The sequence below is a fragment of the Rana temporaria genome, chromosome 1 (assembly GCF_905171775.1).
Source record: "Rana temporaria chromosome 1, aRanTem1.1, whole genome shotgun sequence".
Lineage (NCBI taxonomy): Eukaryota > Metazoa > Chordata > Amphibia > Anura > Ranidae > Rana > Rana temporaria.
In genome coordinates this window covers 181,663,189-181,684,669 of record NC_053489.1, presented here as the reverse complement: position 1 = coordinate 181,684,669, position 21,481 = coordinate 181,663,189, and the positions used below count along the sequence as shown (strand labels likewise).

Genomic DNA, 21,481 nt, shown 5'->3' with positions numbered 1-21,481 from the left:
TCTTCCTGCAATCTCCTGGGACACATCACAGGTCCCAGGAGAAGATGGGACCATTGAGAAAGTGCAGCGCTTTTCATGGGGAGTCCGCTTTCCACATCCAAGATGGCAGTGCTGGGGGCCAAAAGACTGGCAACAAACTCACCCGAGTGTGGACAGCGCTGGATCCCCAGACTAGTAAGTGCATATACTGTATATTTAAAAGTCAACAGGTACAGTGTTTATAGCTGCTGACTTTTAACTTTTTTTTTTTTCTCACAGACTGAAGTTCCTCTTTCAGAATGAAATTTATAGGCTTCTGATGGCCTTTTTCCTGAAAAAGCTAGTTGTCTGGCTGTCTCTTGCATCAACATATAGCACATAGGTGTCAGAAAAGTATTGAAATCCATTCTCTTTGAGTTATGGGTCAGTCATTCAGAAAAGCATTAAAGTCAAAACATGATCATGCTAGGTAGGCAGCTAAAAGCTTTCAGAAGTAGCCTAAATTCTGTAATGGCAGGTACACCAAAAAAAAAAATGGTGTGAGCTTGACAATGCTTTATAGATGGATTTTTTTTTTTATTAATTGTTTAAACTGGGCTGTTTACTTGATCAAAGTGGTTTATGAACAAGATAAGCATACAGAAGGTGTAGCAGAGAAGTGTAAATTATGCACTTTCCTATGATGATTAGATATGTTAAGTGCACCACCAAACCCATTACTGATTATACAAAAGCTCTCACGGTTTATCTGTGTAGTGGTCAAAACATGCTGATGGCATTGCAAGAGGAGCAGCCATAAAGCTAGATTTTTGTTAAATTTGGAATTTGTTTGCTAATTCTGCAAACAGAATTGGTTTATATATCCACTTCATCTCAGAACCGTTATTATTGCATATTCAGCGTGGGTATGGAAATGCTCTGCTTATGGGGTTACCTTAATCTAGCTGTGTTGTGTGCTTTTTTTGTTGTATTTATTTTTAAGCAATTGCCTGTATGTTGATGAGGTAAGACACCATACCTTTAGTAGTGTTGTATTCTTCTGAGCCACTTTTCCCTTGTGACCGGCAATCCCTACTGTTAAATGTAGGTTTCACAAATTGCAGAAGAAGCTTGCCAGAAAATTGAGCAGGTGACTGCAGAGAAAAATGCACTGTCCAAAGAGAGGGTCGAGACAATTGCTGCTATGGAAGAGCTAAAGAAATTGCACAGTGATCTACAAAAAGAAGTGAGTAACTTTTTGTCACCCATAAAGAATATCTATAACATCATGGGCAAAAAAATGAATAGAATTTGGTAGTCAATTAAAAATATTTTCTTCATTGATGATTTAAAGATTTTTGTATATTTGTTTGTAGAAGAGTGTCATTACAAAAATGTATAGGGGTTTTTGTGTGTTTTATTGTGAAAGTTGATGGTGGTACCCAAGGCCCCTTTCACACTAGTGGACCAATCGGGTCTGCCCCTCAGTTATTCAGGCAGACATGATCAGACCCTCCAGTCTCCTCCTATGGTACGGCAGGTTTCAATGAACATGTGTCTGTTGACACCCACAAACATCCTGTCCACTACAAACAGATGGATGGGGATTCCTTCCCCTTCCATCTGGTGGATCAGATTGCAGACAGGTGGTCTGTTTACACCTGACCACCCATAGAGGGGAGTGGGCTTTATCTGTGTCTGCTCTGCATATGTGGAGCAGACACGAACCAGCCATCCACCTGCTTAGTGGGGATCAGCGGACCCGATTCCCTGCTGAGCAGGCAGACGCCACATTAGCCTGCCTTTTGTGTAAGGGGACCAATGCACAGTGGGTTAAGTCGCTGATACATTTTCTAAACTTTCCAATCTAATGCAGTTTAAGAATGCTATATTGCTAATCGATTGCTTTTATTAGGTTTATTGAATTACATTTTCACAAATATGAGAATTTTATGGTTAAGATGTGCTGCATGTGAAAGGTGGAGTAAAAATGTTATCCACTTAACCAGGAACGTCTCACTTCCCCCTTTTTACTCTTGAATCTGCACTAGACACTTTTTATAAACACTTGCTGCTACAAAGACTCTTAGAAATACACAGTATATGTACAGTTACGTAGTTCCCAGATGTGTATAGATTTAGAAAAAAATGATTTCGTATGTAGCACCGTGGCCCTGTGAGATATGACCTATTTTGTGCTACTGTATGTCCTCACTTGTAGTGGAATGACAATAAAGCTTGACTTGACTTAAGGATCCGAAGATTTTCCCTCTCAATGAGCAGGTCATTTTTTTTGCGATGCGGCACTGCGCCGCTCTAACTGACAATTGCACGGTGACACTGTACCCAAACAAAATTGGTGTTTTTCTCCCACAAATAGAGCTTTCTTTTGGTGACATTTGATCACCTCTGCGTTTTTTTGTTTTTTTTTTGCCCTATCAACTGAAAAAAAGCAACAATTTTGAAAAAAATATATATATATTTTTTACTTTTTGCTATGATCACAAAAATACAAGAAAAAACAAGTATGTATTCTTCTACATATTTTTGGTAAAATGGCAATAAGCGTATATTGATTGGTTTGCGCAAAAGTTATAGCGTCTACAAAATAGGGGATAGATTTATGGTATTTTTTTTTTACTAGTAATGACAGCTTTCAGTGATTTTTAGTGGAGCTTCGACATTGCGGCGGACAGATCGGACACCTATTTTACATTTTTGACACTTTTTTTGGAACCAGTGACATAAACTGAAAAATTGGGCGTGGAAAATTAATCACCCCTTTACTTTCAGTGCAGCAAACTGTCTCCAGAAGTTCAGTGAGGATCTCTGAATGATCCAATGTTGACCTAAATGACTAATGATGATAAATAGAATCCACCTGTGTGTAATCAAGTCTCAGTATAAATGCACCTGCACTGTGATAGTCTCAGAGGTCCGCTTAAAGTGCAGAGAGCATCATGAAGAACAAGGAACACACCAGGCAGGTCCGAGATACTGTTGTGGAGAAGTTTAAAGCCGGATTTGGATACAAAAAGATTTCCCAAGCTTTAAACATCCCAAGGAGCACTGTGCAAGCGATAATATTGAAATGGAAGGAGTATCAGACCACTGCAAATCTACGAAGACCTGACCGTCCCTCTAAACTTTCAGCTCATACAAGGAGAAGACTGATCAGAGATGCAGCCAAGAGGCCCATGATCACTCTGGATGAACTGCAGAGATCTACAGCTGAGGTGGGAGACTCTGTCCATAGGACAACAATCAGTCCCTGTATAGTGCACAAATCTGGCCTTTATGAAAAAGTGGCAAGAAGAAAGCCATTTCTTAAAGATATCCATAAAAAGTGTCGTTTAACCACTTGCCGACCTCCTCATGTAGATATACGTCAGCAGAATGGCACGGACAGGCACATGTACGTACCTGTACGTGCTCTGCTTGACGTGGGTGGGGGGTCAGATCGGGACCCCCCCCCCCGCTACATGCGGCGGTCGGTAAGCCTCGGGGAGCGATCCGGGACGACGGCGCGGCTATTCGTTTATAGCCGCTCCGTCGCGATCGCTCCCCGGAGCTGAAGAACGGGGAGAGCCGTGTGTAAACACGGCTTCCCCGTGCTTCACTATGGCGGCGCATCGATCGAGTGATCCCTTTTATTAGGGAGACTCGATCGATGATGTCAGTCCTACAGCCACACCCCCCTACAGTAGTAAACACACACTAAGTAAACACTAAATGTTACAGCGCCCCCTGTGGTTAACTCCCAAACTGCAACTGTCATTTTCACAATAAAGAATGCAATTTAAATGCATTTTTTGTTGTGAAAATCACAATGGTCCCAAAAATGTGTCAAAATTGTCCGAAGTGTCCGCAGTCAAGTCGCAGTCACAAAAAAAATCGCTGATCGCCGCCATTGGTAATAAAAAAAATAAAAATGCAATAAAACTATCCCCTATTTCTCCCTCGTCTTCCAGGACGGCACGCTGAGAGTAGACTGGCCACCTGACAGGAAACACAATCAAAAAAAGAGGTTAAAAAGGCCCCACCCTTCCCGTGTGCCTCAGTTTCTGATTGTGTTTCCCCTACAGCGAAACAGTTTTTTATTTTTCACCTGACCTAAGGCCTGGGGCTGGTGGTCCCCCCCCCGGAGTCTAGACCACAGGTACTGGGTGCTTTTGGGTCCGGTCAAGGTGCTTTGCACTTTCCCGGGGGGTGTCCCTTCTTTATGGTCCAGGGAGGCTGAAAGTGCTAACTGAGAAGAGTGCCTCCCTGGACGCCAGAGCCTCCTAGCTAGCAGGGCTTCCCTAGTGCTCTGAGGCGGCCGTTCCTCTCTCCCCCCCCTGTCTTCCCTCCTACCTTACAGGGAGACTTCCCTCTCTGCAGCGTGGTGTTGGCTGGGCTGGGCGCCGCTCTGAGCGGCGCCATCACTTGCTGGGCGCGTATTGATGACGCGCACGACGTCGTGACGTCACTCCGCCCCTCCACTCGGCAAGATGGCGGCCTCCACCGGACGGATGCCGCATTTCGCTGCAGAGCACAGCAGAGGCAGAGCAACACGCAGCCGGGGAGAGAGAAGGGCCGGGCGCCCTCATCATGGAGGATCGTCTGATAGACCTGGCTGCTGAGGAGTCCACCCGGGGTGAGTCCTCCTTGTGTTCGGGGGGGGGAATGGCTGCACTGCCCCCCCCCCTTGTTGTAAAACCTCAGCTGTGAGAGTATGTTGCTAATGGGCCTTTCTATTTTACATTATGTTTTAGGAGAGGATCCTTCTGCCCAGGGGGAAGCCAGTAGATCTACTAAGCCCCCTAAAAAAATTAAGAAATGTGGGAATTGTAATGATAAACTCCCGACAGACTATAACAAGCCCTTTTGCTCCAAGTGTATCCTTAAACTAGCTGGGAAAGAGACCTCGCAAATCATGAAGGATTTTCTTTCTGTGCAGTCGGAAATGCTTGCCACTCTCAAAGATTTTAAATCCTCCTTGAAAAGTAGGGAGTCTGATCCCCCTGTGCCTGGTCCTTCGTCCCAGGAGGGATCCACTTCTGCGCGGCTGGGTTCCCGCCAGCGAACTAGGAAGGCTCCTTCCTCTGACTCCGAGGATTCTGAGGTTACTCTTCAGGACGAGGGCCTGGCGGAAAGCCAGGCGGAGGAAGAGGACGAGGATGCCAGGTGCGAGAATTTGGGGGGTCTTTTCGCGCTGGTGCTCCGCGAAACAGATCTCCTACCCTGACATCCCCGCCATCCTGGATTTCCTCCAGGATGGGGTGGACCTAGGCTTAGCCACTAAGACCTTGAGAGTCCAAGTTACGGCCTTGTCCTATTTTTTGGACAGGAGCCTTTCTGGGGATCCTCTTATTAGGAGGTTTCTGACAGCTAGGGACAGACTTTCCCCTATACAAGTGTCTAGAATTCCCCCTTGGGACCTCTCCCTAGTCTTGAATCAGCTATCTAAGGCACCATTCGAACCTATAGATAGTATTCCAATTAAATTACTTTCATTTAAATTTACTTTTTTGTTGGCTATCACGTCTGCCAAAAGAGTTGGAGACATGCATGCTTTTTCCATTAAGGAACCCTTTCTTCGGGTTTTTGAAGACAGGGTGGTACTGAGTCAGGATCCTCTGTACCTGCCCAAAGTGGCAACTAAATTCCACAGATCCCAGGAGGTAGTCCTCCCTTCGTTTTTTGCGCAGATCCCAAGAATGAGAAGGAGGCTACTTTTCATTGCTTGGACGTAAGACGTTGTCTTTTGATTTATTTAGAGAGGGTAAGTGAGTTTAGGAATTCCCCTCATCTTTTGGTTAATTTTTCTGGTCAGAAAAAGGGTCAGCAGGCAACGAAAGCTTCTATATCCAGATGGATCAGGCAGGCTATTTCTTTATCCTACACCTTAGCGGGTAGGCCAGTTCCTGTTATCAAGGCCCATTCCACCCGATCACTGGCAGCCTCCTGGGCAGAAAGAGCAGGAGCTTCCATAGAACAAATATGTAAAGCGGCGACCTGGTCAAGCCAGAATACGTTCGTCAGACATTACAGAGTCGAACTGCTGTCACCGCAAGATCTGATGTTTGGTAGGAAGGTCCTACAGACGGTGGTCCCGCCCTAAGGTAGGCCCGAAGATTGCTTGTTTTTCTCTCAGCGTGCCGTCCTGGAAGACTAGGGAGAAATGACCAGTTACACTTACCGGTAGCTGGATTTCTACGATGTCTTACAGGACGGCAGGCCTACTTCCCTCCCTGTTATTTACTGCTATCCGGAGTTATTTTTTGTTAGGTCCTAGGACCGTGTTCTAATAGCGGTTACTTATCTACAAACTGAGGCACACGGGAAGGGTGGGGCCTTTTTAACCTCTTTTTTTGATTGTGTTTCCTGTCAGGTGGCCAGTCTACTCTCAGCGTGCCGTCCTGTAAGACATCGTAGAAATCCAGCTACCGGTAAGTGTAACTGGTCATTTTGTAAACGCTATAAATTTTGCGCAAACCAACCGATAAACGATTATTGCGATTTTTTTTACCAAAAATAGGTAGAAGAACACGTATCGGCCTAAACTGAGGGGGAAAAAAAATGTATATATGTTTTTGGCGGATATTTATTATAGCAAAAAGTAAAAATTATTGCATTTTTTTAAAAATTGTCGCTCTATTTTTGTTTATAGCGCAAAAAATAAAAACCGCAGAGGTGATCAAATACCACCAAAAGAAAGCTCTATTTGTGGGGAAAAAAGGACGCCAATTTTGTTTGGGAGCCACGTCGCACGACCGCGCAATTGTCTGTTAAAGCGACGCAGTCCCGAACTGTAAAAACCCCTTGGGTCTTTAGGCAGCATATTGGACCGGGGCTTAAGTGGTTAAAGTTTGCCACAAGCCACCTGGGAGACACACCAAACATGTGGAAGAAGGTGTTCTGGTCAGATGAAACCAAAATCGAACTTTTTGGCAACAATGCAAAACGTTATGTTTGGCGTAAAAGCAACACAGCTCATCACCCTGAACACACCATCCCCACTGTGAAACATGGTGGTGGCAGCATCATGGTTTGGGCCTGCTTTTCTTCAGCAGGGACAGGGAAGATGGTTAAAATGGATGGGAAGATGGATGGAGCCAAATACAGGACCATTCTGGAAGAAAACCTGATGGAGTCTGCAAAAGACCTGAGACTGGGACGGAGATTTGTCTTCCAACAAGACAATGATCCAAAACATAAAGCAAAATCTACAATGGAATGGTTCACAAATAAACATATCCAGGTGTTAGAATGGCCAAGTCAAAGTCCAGACCTGAATCCAATCGAGAATCTGTGGAAAGAACTGAAAACTGCTGTTCACAAATGCTCTCCATCCAACCTCACTGAGCTTCAGCGGTTTTGCAAGGAGGAATGGGCAAAAATTTCAGTCTCTCGATGTGCAAAACTGATAGAGACATACCCCAAGCGACTTACAGCTGTGAATGCAGCAAAAGGTGGCGCTACAAAGTATTAACTTAAGGGGGCTGAATAATTTTGCACGCCCAATTTTTCAGTTTTTTATTTGTTAAAGTTTGAAATATCCAATACATTTTGTTCCACTTCATGATTGTGTCCAACTTGTTGATTCTTCAAAAAAAATTATTAGTTTTATATCTGTATACTGAATCAAGTTTTTGGTAATTTTTTTACATATTACAGTTTAAATAACTCCAACTAAAAAATGTAGTTACTGATCAAGTGACAATATACAATTACACTGCAATTCTACCTATTCTTACCTTTGCCTCACTGCTGTTCATGTTAGGGCTTTGAGATGCCAGGCCCCCACTGTTACTGTCTGAGATTTTTGTTATTCCGTTAAATTCACAAACATGGTCAGAGGAGGGCTGGAACGTCCTCTGCTGGATATGAACAGCTGTGCTAAAAAAGCATTGTTTTAGACTGTAAAATGTGATTGCTATTTTAACATGTTAAGCAAGAACACAGTAACATCATGAAACTCTTAAGTGTCACCTACATCCAGGTCCAGCAAAAACAAAACTGTTTTTATGAAATGCATGTAAAAAGCAAAACATTCTTGATCATTAAAGCGTTTGTTACCCTAAAAAAAAAAAAAAAAACGATCCTGCATGAATAACACCACAGTGCTTGTGCTGTGTTATTTGGCCCCTTCTATCTGCCATCTCCCCTGTAAATGGATCATGGTTTATCTTGGCGGCTGAGCCCTGACACTGTGGTCAGTTTACGTACCTCCATTGTCTGCTTTGTCTCCTCTCTCCCCTGATTTGTCGGCTCCATTCACTCCCCAGCCCCCCCCTCCTGCTGCTATCATAACCGCACTATAAACATACAATCCCCTCTGATATAATAACATTGTGTCCCAGTGTCTGTGTTTTATATAAAAAAGATGCCGATCTGTACCTTATATCAGAGCGTCTTCCGACACGCATGTGACTCCTCGGCTCTCTCTCCACTCCGGCTGACATCAGCAGGAGTTCTCGGCCCCTCCTGCTATATCCGTTAGGAGAGGAGAGAGCTGAGGAGTCACATGAGCGTTGGGAGATGCTCTAAGGATGAGCTCTGGCGTGTTCAAACACTCCACGCGCAAAACCAGCCAGGAAGTCTGCACCGCGCTGCGCTAATCACCGACAGGGAGACATTGGGGGTTATTTACTAAAGGAAAATCCACTTTGCACTATAAGTGCACTTCCAAGGGCACTTGGAAGTGCAGTCGCTGTAGATCTGAGGGGGACATGCAAGGAAAATAAAAAATAGCATTTTAGCTTGCACATGATTGGATGATAAAATCAGCAGAACTTCCCCTTATTTCAGATCTACCCCTCAGATTTACAGCGACTGCACTTTCAAGTGCACTTGTAGAGCAAAGTGGATTTGCCTTTCGTAAATAACACCCAATGTCCCGATGCTCGGCTGCAGAGATCGGGAAATGTCTCCCTGCCTGTGATTAGCGCTGCGCGGTGCCAACTTCCCGGCGGGCTCTGCACGTGAACTGTGCAAACACGCCGGAGCTCATCCTTACTCTGATATAAGTTACAGGTCAACATCATTTTTTTTTTCATATAACAGACACTGGGACACAGTCCTTTTACAGAGAAGTTTGTATGTTTTATGTAGTGTAGTGGCTTAACAACCTCTTTAAAGTGGTTTCAAAGGCAGAAGTTTTTTTTACCTTTTATGCATTCTATGCATGAAGGTGAAAAACCTTCTGGATGCCTTGACCCCCCCTCTTAGCTCAAGCCCATCTTGACCACATCCATTCACAGGAGTGCGGCTCGGGAGCGAGCCTGCTTGAGTGCTTGCTATTAGGGGCACTCTGCAGTGGCAGGAGCCAGGACCTTTGGCGGAGAACCCAAAAAGTAGAGGATTTGGGGCTGCTCTGTGCAAAAACATTGTACAGAGCAGGTATAACACAGTGTTTTTTAAAAATAAATAAAATACAAGCTAAAGAATCGCTTTAAGATGTTTTTTTTTTTTGTTTTTTGTTTTTTCATTGTTTTTATAGAAAGCCATAAAAGGAGGTACACTTTAGTAGTATAAAACCTTCATTGACATTAAGCAATGATTGCAGATTTACTAGAGTGCATTTTAGAAGTATAATGAGAGTAATACCGTTAGAATGCCATAGGATTAGCAGTTACGTAATAATCCTCAGCATTAACCCAGAGATTAAACCAAGCAAATGCTTCTTTCAGCTTTACAGATTAACACACAAATATACTAGCAAATTATTTTCCTACACTTCCTTTACAGTTAAGATGAGCTGTATTTTTTAGTAATTTCTTCTTAAATCTTGGAGGAATATCTGATGGGGTTTTATTCATTTTAGCTTGAAAGCCTTAGAAAGCAGCAAGAATCCGCTGCGGAACAAATAAACAAGACAAATGGCCTTCTGAAAGGAGAATGTATGAAAACAGAAGCTCTCAAGAAAGAGTTGTAAGTCATTTTTACTTAAATTCTTTAGCATTTCACAGCAGGACAATTTACACTCTTGGATTTTCGGGTAGCATGTACTAGCAGTTTAAATGATCGTGAATTGTTATATTGTAAACTTGAAATTGTTTAGCTGTTTACATTTTCTTGATGCTGCATCATTTTTGCTGTTTTTTGTTTTGGTAAACCTGTCTGGGCATCTAGTATTTTGTGGCGAGGACAGCAATGGAAGCATACATTTTCTTTCGATACGTGATTCCATTTAAAGGCATACCCTCACACTCGTCTGTGAATACAGAAAACTCTACTGACCTATATTTGTTATGCATGCCATCATGTACCTTTTGAGCAGAAGTGAAACCTGTTTAGTAATAGTTTGGCTGTGAATTAAACTGAGCCCTGTACAAATAATAATACAAATGCCAACCCCTCACTGTGTAAGGCTGGCCATATATTATACAATTTTCCTTTTAGAATGACCTAAACCAAATAGGTCAAACCCAAACACTATCAGTTTGCATGCAATCAGGCAGCCCCCTGCTCTACATAGTGGAAGGTAAATATAAAGGAAATTAAATAAGAAAATTGGATAATGTATGGCCAGGTTAAGTTTATTTATTTATTTATTTATTTATTTATTTTTTCAACCAATTTCCATCAAGTGTGGACCTCATAGTTACTAAATGGTGTTTGAAAACTGTGCTCAGTAATGCTGGACGATCCATAAATAGCAAATATATGCATGACACTTATTTCACTATCAGATTAGTTTGTCATAGAATCTTCTTCTGTTGGGGACTCTTCTGTGGAACCCACCCAAATGCTTTTTATTGAAAAACTTCAAACTTTTACAAAAAGAAAAGAACAGAAAGGGGGGGGGGGGTTAATGTATACATAGAATATCGTATTAAAAACAACTACTATACTATATGTCCAAATCACACAAATACGTAAGAGACATAGCGGTGGAAACAATACATCTCAAAGCTTAATCAGCAAACTGTCATGAAGGCAGTTGTGGTAGGTCCCGGCTTGCCTCTAGAACATGAGACTGTATTCTTCTAATAAACCATAGAAATAACGTAGCCAAGTTGCATCTCATTTGCATTAACAGAATACCCTGTTGCATTAAGCAAAAATCATTGTATTAGCCTCGCTATAAGAAATAAAAAGTATATTTTGAGTTTAATCACCAGGAATACTACATTTGGCACAAGTTTAGCTGACATTGTAATAGCCTTAATGAGACCAGGGAAAAAGGAACCGCTAGCCAGGGGTCCCAAAGCTTAGGGAATCTGTTGGGATTACCCCTCCGCTTGTATATCTGCTGATCTCTTAACCGGGTAGTGTTAACCTGTTGTCTCCAATCGTCGAGCGTCGGGAGATGCTTTGATATAACCATTTCGTGTCGTGATATTTAGTAGTGCACCTAATATTTCATACATTTATTTTATATGTGCTGTGCTCCAGATTATCGAAGTCACATGGTTAGGATGTATTTTTCTCGGCTGTGAACACGATTCTATCCCACAGTTTCCTTGCCTGTCATGTTTCCATAGTAACTCTGTTCTCATTGTCCTTGCAGGGAAGAGCTGAGGCAGGCAGCAGAGCACAAGTCCCAGCAGTTAGCAGCTCTGCAGGAGGAGAACCTCAAACTTGCAGAGGAGCTTGGAAGGAGCAAAGAGGAAGTATCAACTAACCAAAAGGTCAGTAAAGCCCTAATTGGTTATCTTTCTTTCAGTTAAAGATCTGTCTCGCGGTCTGAGTGCCTATAATGGTTTTGCTAATTGGGGTGGATAAAATTATGACTTATGGTAATTAACGGACTTGCAAAAAATGACAAATAATTGTAAGTTGTCACAAATGGTACATATCACCCTGTATTAGGTTAGGTTGTTTGCTTCAGCTAAACTGAATTAGGAATATGCCTGTGCACTTGCCGCAACAGCATGTTGATGATAATTTCTGCTTGCTTTCTTTTATTCACAATGACTTATGTTGGGGAATGTAGAAGGATTTCTCTGTATGCCGCAAACTGGCTTCTGCCACAATTAACATCTGATTTTCTCTTAATGAACACTTTTTACATTCAGGAAGATTTAGTCCTGCCAGATTTAGGAATTTAAGTAATTTGTCACCATGGCAACTGTCCACTTACCGCACTTGATTGCTCAAAATGCAGCACTAGGAACATAAGTTATCTTTAAAACGCATGGTTAAACGTTTACATGCATGTCATTGCCATTGGCCTTTTGGTATGAAGGCATAGGCTAACTGAGTATTCCAGATCACTTTGTATTTGTAATATACTGTCACAAATTACGAAAGGGGAACTGAACTATGGTCATAGTTTGCAATGCTGCAGCTAAATAACGTGGCTTGGAAACTCTGCACGATACCGTCTATTGTTAGTAAGGTAGACTGGAGAATATTTGCTGAAGTGATGGAAGCATAAGGTAGTAGTGTAATCATCCATAGTACTGGATTTGTGCATAGCAATATAGTGTGTATTGGCCAATTATTCAGCTCTGAAAGAACAGTCTGCCTACGTGTGGGTGTCTGCAGTTGGTGCTCGCTGTGAAGTTGCTATTTTTGGAGTGTGACAAGCTTTAAAGGTGGCAACAATTTGCACAGATTCATGTGGTTTGCAAAATGAGTACATCATTCAGAACCACCTGATTATTCTGATTAATTATCTAATTTAATATGCACAAACACCACTTTCAGTAGATTGTTATAAATATCGGGATTGTCTGTACTGTACAAAATTATTTTGTTCATTATAAAAAAATGTTTGCAGCATTTTTGTTTTTAATATTTTTATTTTTTTTACTTCAGTGTCTCTGTAAATTATGTTTTTGGTCCTTAATCGGTGTATTCCATGTTACATTCTTTTAGGTTTCATCAGACATCCAAAAGTGCTTTTTAAATATATTAGAGCTTCTTGACATCTGAGTATGTGTCAGATATGCAGGCATACCATCCCTAGATGTCCTTTCGGCCAGCTTTCTGCATAAATACGAATTGTCAGCTCAGCTGTTTATGGCATGGAGATTGGCAATCATGTAGAAAGAGAGAAAATGATGATCTGAGGAGATTTTCTTGCCTAATCAGTTGTTTCTTCTGGAACTGTCAGCCAACGTTATTTGTGGGTACACCACGTACCCAAGATTGTTGCTGGATCTAGCTTAAAGCATTGGAACTAGCTGATTGTCATCTTTGTTCTGTGGGTACCATAAAGTGCAGTTTTAAAAACTCTTGCAAGTTCAGTATGAGTTCATAAACGCAATCTCTACTCTTCAGGGATGCTCACACTGGAACCTCCCAGTAACTCTCTAGCAAGAATATGTATGGGATACTTTGATACAACCTAGCATTATATTAATTAAAGTGATACTATAGGTTCGATTTGTTATTAAAAAAAAAAAAAAAGTCACACTTGCCTCCACTGTGCAGTTTGTTTTGCACAGAGTGGCCCCGAACATCCTCTTCTGGGGTCCCACGACGGTTGTCTCGGCTCCTCCCCCCATCAGATAACCCCCTCTGGGAAGCGCTCTCCCAAGGGGGTTACCTTGCGGGTGCACTCCTGTGTCCAGCATTCAGCTTCGTAGCCGCGGAATGCAGGATTTGATTGACCTCAGCGGGAGCCAATGGCTGTGCTGCTATGAATCTATCTAATAAAGAGCCGAGAACCTGTGGAGAGAGCGACAGCGGGATCGTGCCCCCGGAAATTCAGGGCTCAGTTAAGTAATACAGGGGGGGCTGGACACTGCAGGGTGTTTTTTCACCTTTAATGCATAGGATGCATTAAGGTGAAAAAACACAAAGGTTTACAACCCCCTTTGAATGTGTTTTTTAAATCTTCTTCTTTTTCTTTTTTTTTTATATGTTGTTTTGCTGTGGCAACATGTGCTTTCTTTCACTTAAAGTGTTATTAAACCCAGTAATCTGCAAATAGTTCATCTGCACCCCCACAGTGCCCACAGCTTCTAAATCTTCTTTTTACATTACAATCTTGCCACTATATACCCTTTTGGCTGGTCGGTTATAAACTGCACAGTTTCTCCAGTTCTGAGAGTTCAGGTAGGAGAAGATTTCCACTTCAGCCTCTATATATGCCCACATGTGTGATGCCAATATCATGTGACCTGGCTAGCTCTGAGAACAAGTAAATATTCTCTCCAGCATAAAAGACACAACTGAGCATGTGCAGGTTGGCTACCCTCCCTGTGTTATCTGGCTTTCCCCAGATAGACCGTGCAGGAGGGAAGGATCTGTGCATACAGGATAAAACCGGCTTTACACAATGCAGAGAATTAACTGCTTAAGTTCCACAGTGAGTATAACAAACATGCTATGCTGCATATACAGACTGCTTTTACTGTTGTGGGTTTAGTAACAGTTTAAGCGCACTAAAAGCTCTGTAGTTTCAATCAAGCCTTAAATAATCTGAAGCAGCCTAAGTTTGTGGTTTAGGGTCCATCACTGTCATTATTATAAAGCAAGAACACTTATTTTTAATGTAAAGTGTGTGGTTACAGGCTTTTTATATATTTTCATTACATTCTGGTATTTTTTCTTTTTGTAGACAATTGTATAATTTTGTTACATTTTTACATTGTTTTCCAGCAGAATTCAAATGTTATAAACAGTTGTTTTCTGTGACATTCTCATATTAGATGCCCCACTTACTGTTCAAAGGTTACCTGCACAGCTGGAACTGTCAGCTAATAGCAGTGACATTGTAGAGAGTCATTCACCTTCTTTCCAGGCGCGCTGAAGATAAATAATTTATTGTTTATTTTTATTTCATACTGCACTGAAATGCACACTAAGATGTTTTTAGTTATATCGCACTACACTACACAAAATAAGAAAATACAGAAGCCCCGACCAATAGTGCATTTTATGCAGATACCAGTAACTCTAGAAACCTTACTGCTTGCTATCAAAGAACTTTTAACACCAACAGATTTTTCACTGTATTCATAAGTTCAGGAGTTCTTGCTTCACTCAGATTTTTCAGATCTGCATACTTGTCCCAATCAGGAGCGCAAAATATTGAAGCCACTGGATTTAATTATCTGTATTTATTTTTCTTAACATAGTTTTTTTAAATGGTATATTTTATACAGCTTTTCCTAAAGTGAATCTAAATGCTTCATTTTTTTTTTTCCTTTAATAATAAACATGTTACACTTGATTACTCTGTGCAATGGTTCTGCACAGAGCAGCCCTGATTCTCCTCCTCTTGGGACCTTGCTGAGTGCCCCTGTAGTAAGGTGCTTGCTATGGGAACACTCGTGCATGCTCACTCCTGAGCCACCTTTCTGTGTCCAAAAGATACAGAGCGGGGCTTGGCCTCGACCCCCGCTTCCTCTTTACTGGCTGTGATTGGCAGCAGCGGGAGTCAATGGGGCCTGCTGCTGTGTCTGAGCCAATGAGGAGGTAGAGCAGAGAGAGCCTCTGCTCATGTGTACATGGCTGGATCAAGATCGGGCTCGGGTATGTATTCGGGGGCCACTGGAAGCATGGGGCTACATATAGAAGGTTTTTTACCTTAATGCAGAAAATGCATTCTAGTAAAAAACCTTCTGCCTTTAGAACCACTTTAATGTGGCCATAATGAGAGGCTTTCCTAAATTATCAGTTCTGGTGTCAGCGGGGAGCAGAAATACAGCAAAAAAACATGCACTGTGAGAATGCTGAAAATAAGTGTACACAAGGGTACAACCATGAAGCAGAAGAGGTGCAAAAGGAAACAACTTTTTTTTTTTTTTATGTGAATATCTACAACAGGGGTCTTCAAACTACGGCCCTCCAGGTGTTCAGGAACTACAATTCCCATCATGCCTTGTCATGTCTGTGAATGTCAGTGTGTTACAATGCCTCATGGGATGTGTAGTTTTACAACAGCTGGAGGGCCGTAGTTTGAGGATGCCTGATCTACAAGATAAAAAAAAGCAAAAACACAAGAAAACATAATACAGTGCAGAGCGAAGGACATAAAAACACATACACTATATTACCAAAAGTATTGGGACGCCTGCCTTTACATGAACTTTAATGGCATCCCAGTCTTAGCCTGTTGAGTTGCCCCACCCTTTGCAGCTAGAACAGCGTCAACTTTTCTGGGAAGGCTGTCCACAAGGTTTAGGAGTGTGTCTATGGGAATGTTTGACTGTTCTTCGGTCAGGCACTGATGTGAATGAGAAGGCCTGACTTGCAGTCTCCGTTCTATCTCGGTGTTCTATCGGGTTGAGGTCAGGTGCAGACCAGTCAATGTCAGATGCCATTAAAGTTTATGTGCATGTAAAGGCAGGCATCCCAATACTTTTGGTTATATAGTGTATGTGTTTTTATGTCCTTCGTTCTGCATTGCATTGTGTTTTTTTTTTTTTGTTTTTTTTATCTTGTAGATATTCGCATAAAAAAAAATCTAATTTTTGTTTCCTTTTGGTGCAGCTTTTGCACCTTTTCTGTTTCATGCTTGTACCCTTGTGTACACTTATTTTCAGCATTCTCGCAGTGTATGTTTTTTATTTTTTTTTTGCTATTATTTCTTCCTTTTGGTTGTCTTTTGCTGTATTTCTGCTCCCCGCTGACACCAGAACTAGGATGACCACATTTCCAAGCTACCATTCAGGGACACCCTCCCTTCCCCAAAATCAGCTAGTGCTGTAACGAATCACAGCACAGTGATTGGACGCAAGAGGCGGGATTTATGATTTCTCCAATCACAAGCAGGGGGCGGGATTGTGTTCCTCCAGACATTCCTGGCCAGGACAAGTACTGTCAGTGAGTAAAGCGGTGATGTGGCGGCCTTTTTTGGGGGCATCAGATTGGCACAGGGGGTGGCTGTGTCAGTTTCATTCCGGGACACTGTATTGTCCTGGAATGAATGTGCCCGGGACAGACCTGCAAAATGCGGGACTGTCCCGGGCAATCCGGGACACGTGGTCACCCTAACCAGAACTCGAATTAGGTGCAGCAAAAGACAACCTAAAGGACAAAGTAAAGTAGATTTTTATATGCCAATTCTTTAAAAATGAATACCTAAACACATCAACAGATAATATAATCGTGGCAACCAGAGTTCAGCTCTAATTCTTAGTGGTGCTCCGCATATAACATTTCTAACTGTGGTATTGGACCTTAGAGGTCTCTGTTCTGTATTGAATTCATTCTTTATCACTGACTTTCATGGTGTTTCTTTTAGCTTGAAGAGGAGAGATCAGTATTAAATAACCAACTACTAGAAATGAAAAAAAGGTAAGTTTTTTTTTATTTATTTTTTCCCTTCTATTTAAAACTTAATCTTCCCTATTCACATGTTTGCATTACATTTTTCCTGAACATTACATTTTTGTTTACAGCAGGACTTGGCCGCCCCAAAGGCAGAAGAGGCACCCAGCTGCACTGGAGAGGGTGCAGCTGGATTGGTGGCCTCTCCTGTCTCTGGATGTCTCCTGTGCTCTGCAAGACCGAGCTGTCAAAATACAGATCAGCCCTGCTGACTGTTTATACTGCAAAATCGGCTCTCCCAAAGAGGATCCACTGTCTGTGTGACACCTGTCACTGTACTTATCAGAATCTGCTGATAAACCTTGCAGATGACAGCTTTCATATTAACAGCCCTGTTGATTTCATTGGGAGAGCCTAGTATATTATGCCTTCCTGCTTTTCATTTCATTTATAAATGAAAATTACAGTAGCCATTAATCATAAATAAATAGTTTTTCCTGTTAACATGTTTAAAATGCAATTGATTTGTAGCACTGCTTTAAAAATGCTTTGTGCCAGAAATCTAATTTGTCATTTGTCCCTTTTTATAAAGAGGCACTACAATTATAATTTTACTTTGGATGCGTTTGTAAGGTAGCTTAGTTCCCAGATGGAAGAATGGACTTGCACTGCTCAGTTGCAAAAATGTAGTAAAAACTCATATGCGTTTTTACTGCATTTCGAATCTATGAAAAAGGAGACGTGACTCAAACACACTAAAAACATTTTTTTTTTTTCACTGCACCATAAATACAGCATGCATGACTTTTAAACATGCAACCAACGTGCAGATGACTGGTGTGAGTGTTCCATGGAATTTAATAGTCATGCATTTTTCTTCTGCTTTTGGCGAGGCTAAAACAGAAGAAAAACTGATCAGCGTGATTTTTCTTTGGTTTCCCACAGACCAGGGGCATAACTGCAAATCACAGGATCCCATAGCAAAATGTTTATGGGGCCCACCTGCCAACTCTTTCTGTGTCAGCTGTGACAATACATATCATTGATTTTAGCAGGAGAGCTTTTAGCATAGTACACTACTAGGGAGCAGTGCTTTGGATAAATGTTTTAGGAGCTTTATTAGCCATAATTATATTTTATAATATCACAAATCGATTAATGCACTTGGGCACACTTACTCTATAACTAACTCTACAAACTTCTTTAACCACTTGACCTCTGGAAGATTTAACCGACCAGACAATTTTTTGCGATCTGGCACTGCGTTGCTTTAACTGAAAATTGCACGACTGTGTGACACTACCTAAAAAAAAAAAAGAAAAACATTTCCCATAAATAGAGCTTTCTTTTGGTGGTATTCGATCACCGCTTTTTTGTTTGTTTGCGCTATAAACAAAAAAAAATGTTTTAATTTCTGCTATAAAAGGCATCCAATAATAAAAAAAAAAATTTATCTAATTTCTATAGAAATTGAGGCCAATATGTTGTTGGTAAAAATAAAACGAATGTTCTAGAGTCTACAAATAAAGATATATATACTGGAATTTGTATTTATTATTTTTATACCAGTAATGGCGACTCATAGCGAGACACTGATATTGCGGTGAACATTCTGACACAAACTGACACTTTTGCCACTTTGCCTGGAACCAGTGACACTAATACAGTGAACAGTGCTAAAAAATATTTACCGTCGGTGCACTAGTGACACTGGCTGGGACTGAGTTAAACATCTAAGGTGATCAAGAGGTTAATTGTGTGCCTAGCTTATGTTTGGGTGTTAACTGTGTGCTGCTTTTACTAGGGGTAGTAATGGATTCTAGTCTCTACTTTGCAGAAACACATACCTTACGCCTTCCCCCTGTCAGAACTGAGAAATGCCTTGTTTAGAAAGGCATATCTCAGTTCTCTGTATTGCAGACGATTGGCGGGTTCCGGAGGACATAGTGCCCAGCACCCAGAGATAGGCTTCTGCTGTGAATTAGAACAGCAGAACCCACCCAGCAGCGTGCGTCCCCTACAGAAAGAATTCTGGAATCACAAATACTATATATATGTGCACCGACGTACAGCTGCTGCCCTGTAGCAGTAAAACTGCTATGGGGGGGGGGGGGGGGGACAGCAAGCGCAGTTAATGGATGAGTAAAGCATTGCACTCGTGTTCAGAAGATCATGGGTACAATGCTAGGATCTTGCAGACACACTGTATGCTGTCTGCCTGCACCTCCGATATGGGCTAGCCATTACTGAATTGCAGGAAGAATCGAACACTCACCAGCGCCCTTGCAGTTCTTTGAAAATTACAAGCCGTTGGCCGCAGTGGCTGGTGGTACTTGTAGTTCATTCATTCACTGAACTCTGGATTGGAGGATGGAGCTGGAACATGTTACATGTTCCACCCTAAATATGCATGGAGCACGCAACATGTTCCAAAGGTGAACTTGGCCCTTAAACTTCTTTTTTTTGTAGAACTACAAGTCTTAAGTAGCCTATAAGCTTTAAATTGGTTGTAAACCTGAGACATGGAATATGAACAAAGCACATCCCTCTATATTGTGTGCTTGTCTCAATTAAGAGCTCCAAGTGTCATTTCTGTCTGCTGCTTCATTCCTCTGCTGTTCGCATGAATCACTTCTTACAAGTTTTCCTAATGCCAAGAGAAAAATTTTGATGAGAGGGACCTCCAGCTGATAGCCTTGGCTCTGTTTCTGTGTGCTTTGTGAAAGGGGGTGTGTCCCTTCCCTCCAATCGGCTCTGTGCTCTCCACACTGAGCTCTGCAGAGTATTTTTTTTTTTTTTAGCACTCCACTGCCTATTTTCAGACAGTTCAGGCAAGCTTTATAAATACTGGACTTTGAGCCAATGAAGACTGCAAATAAACAGGTACAACTTATTTAGGAGGATTTGTTTAATCTCTGTGTTTCGCCTGAGGACAGTCATTCCACTGGGTATATGTAAGGGTTTACAATCACTTTAAGCAAATTAGATTTTTTTTTTTTACCGGACTACAGTAAAAGTATATGACCTACAGGGCTAATTTTTCTCTGGGGCAGACGTTTAGAGGGCAATTAATCAGTCTTTGCTAGGACAGATAAGCAAATGCTTCTTACTGCACAGAAGGAAAACTGTGACCAGCAGAGGATCCTGAGGGCTGTCTTTATCCCATCTATTTGTTCTGTGGGACAGAAGCCAAGTCAGGGGATTAGCAGTTTTTGGAGCAGTATCAGTCTTGTTTTCCCTAACAGCCTCCCTAATGGTGGCTCCCCCTCCTACTCCAAGCCACATAGCAGCCATGTGGGCTGCTATGACATGCTTATTGCTATGCCACAAACCAAAACCTAGTAATGTTAGGGCTGTCTTTTCTGAATTGACCCAGGCAGTATGTGCACAAGCAAACCTTTTCTCTTTGGCCCCATGTGCACACATTTTCAGCTGATGTCCCTGTATTCTACAGTAGTAGAGTTTTTAACATGCTTGTGTGATTTGCCCTGCACAGGCAAAACGCAGATTCACCTAACGCTGGAAGATATGTTTGGTTTTCAAAGGATAAGGGTCTAGAAAAATCACTTGGATATGCTCTCATAAATGGCATACGGCTAGTTAATGTGTTTAAAATGTATGTTATATTTTTGTGGAGACATACAAACATACACCTTTTTTTTTTTTTTTTTTATTATTTTTTTTTTTTTCATCCAAGTTATGATTTTGTTATATAGCCCTTTTTGACTATATGTGGGAATCTAATTTGAAATTTTCCAGGTTTGACCTATAAGTGTCTTTTTACATTTGTTTTAAGAAATGTACCCACATATGCCATGTTGGGTAGCTTAGATAATTTTAGACCTGATCAAAAAAACATTTTTTGCCAATCAAGTTGACAAGGAGTTGATCTAGTCCAGGGGTCTTCAAACTACGGCCCTCCAGTTGTTCAGGAACTACAATTCCCATCATGCCTAGTCATGTCTGTGAATGTCAGAGTTTTACAATGCCTCATGGGATGTGTAGTTCCGCAACAGCTGGAGGGCCGTAGTTTGAGGATCCCTGATCTAGTCACATATATATATGTTAATTGGTATCTATCTACTGTCGTACCCCTCTATTGTTTCTACTATTCTACTCAAGTTTTAAATCGCCAAATACATTTGTTTGATTTTGTAACAAATGGTAAGAAACTGACTTCAATCTAGGTTTTTTATTTTTTTTTCCTTATACTTTTTTTTATATAGAGATACAGTTTCCCTTATCTCTTCCAATCACTGCTTCAGGACCCAAGCTCCACTTTTGGTTATGAGTTCCAGCAAAACTCAGGGCTTCATCACTTCCTCCCAAAGCAAACAAAAGGATGCACACCACTTCCTCTTCTGCA

The 21,481-nt window shown here is 41.6% G+C and overlaps 1 protein-coding gene across 9 annotated transcripts in view; it reads left to right on the top strand.

The window, feature by feature from the left end:
- The window catches only part of CLIP1 (CAP-Gly domain containing linker protein 1), a 193,397-nt gene that overhangs the window by 126,987 nt on the left and 44,929 nt on the right, over positions 1-21,481 (top strand). For all 9 annotated transcript variants that reach the window (XM_040347206.1, XM_040347249.1, XM_040347253.1 and 6 more), the window contains 4 exons: positions 1,067-1,204; positions 9,767-9,873; positions 11,456-11,576; positions 17,090-17,142. In XM_040347206.1, coding sequence (XP_040203140.1) covers positions 1,067-1,204; positions 9,767-9,873; positions 11,456-11,576; positions 17,090-17,142 — 419 coding nt within the window. The remainder of the gene's footprint in view (positions 1-1,066; positions 1,205-9,766; positions 9,874-11,455; positions 11,577-17,089; positions 17,143-21,481) is intronic.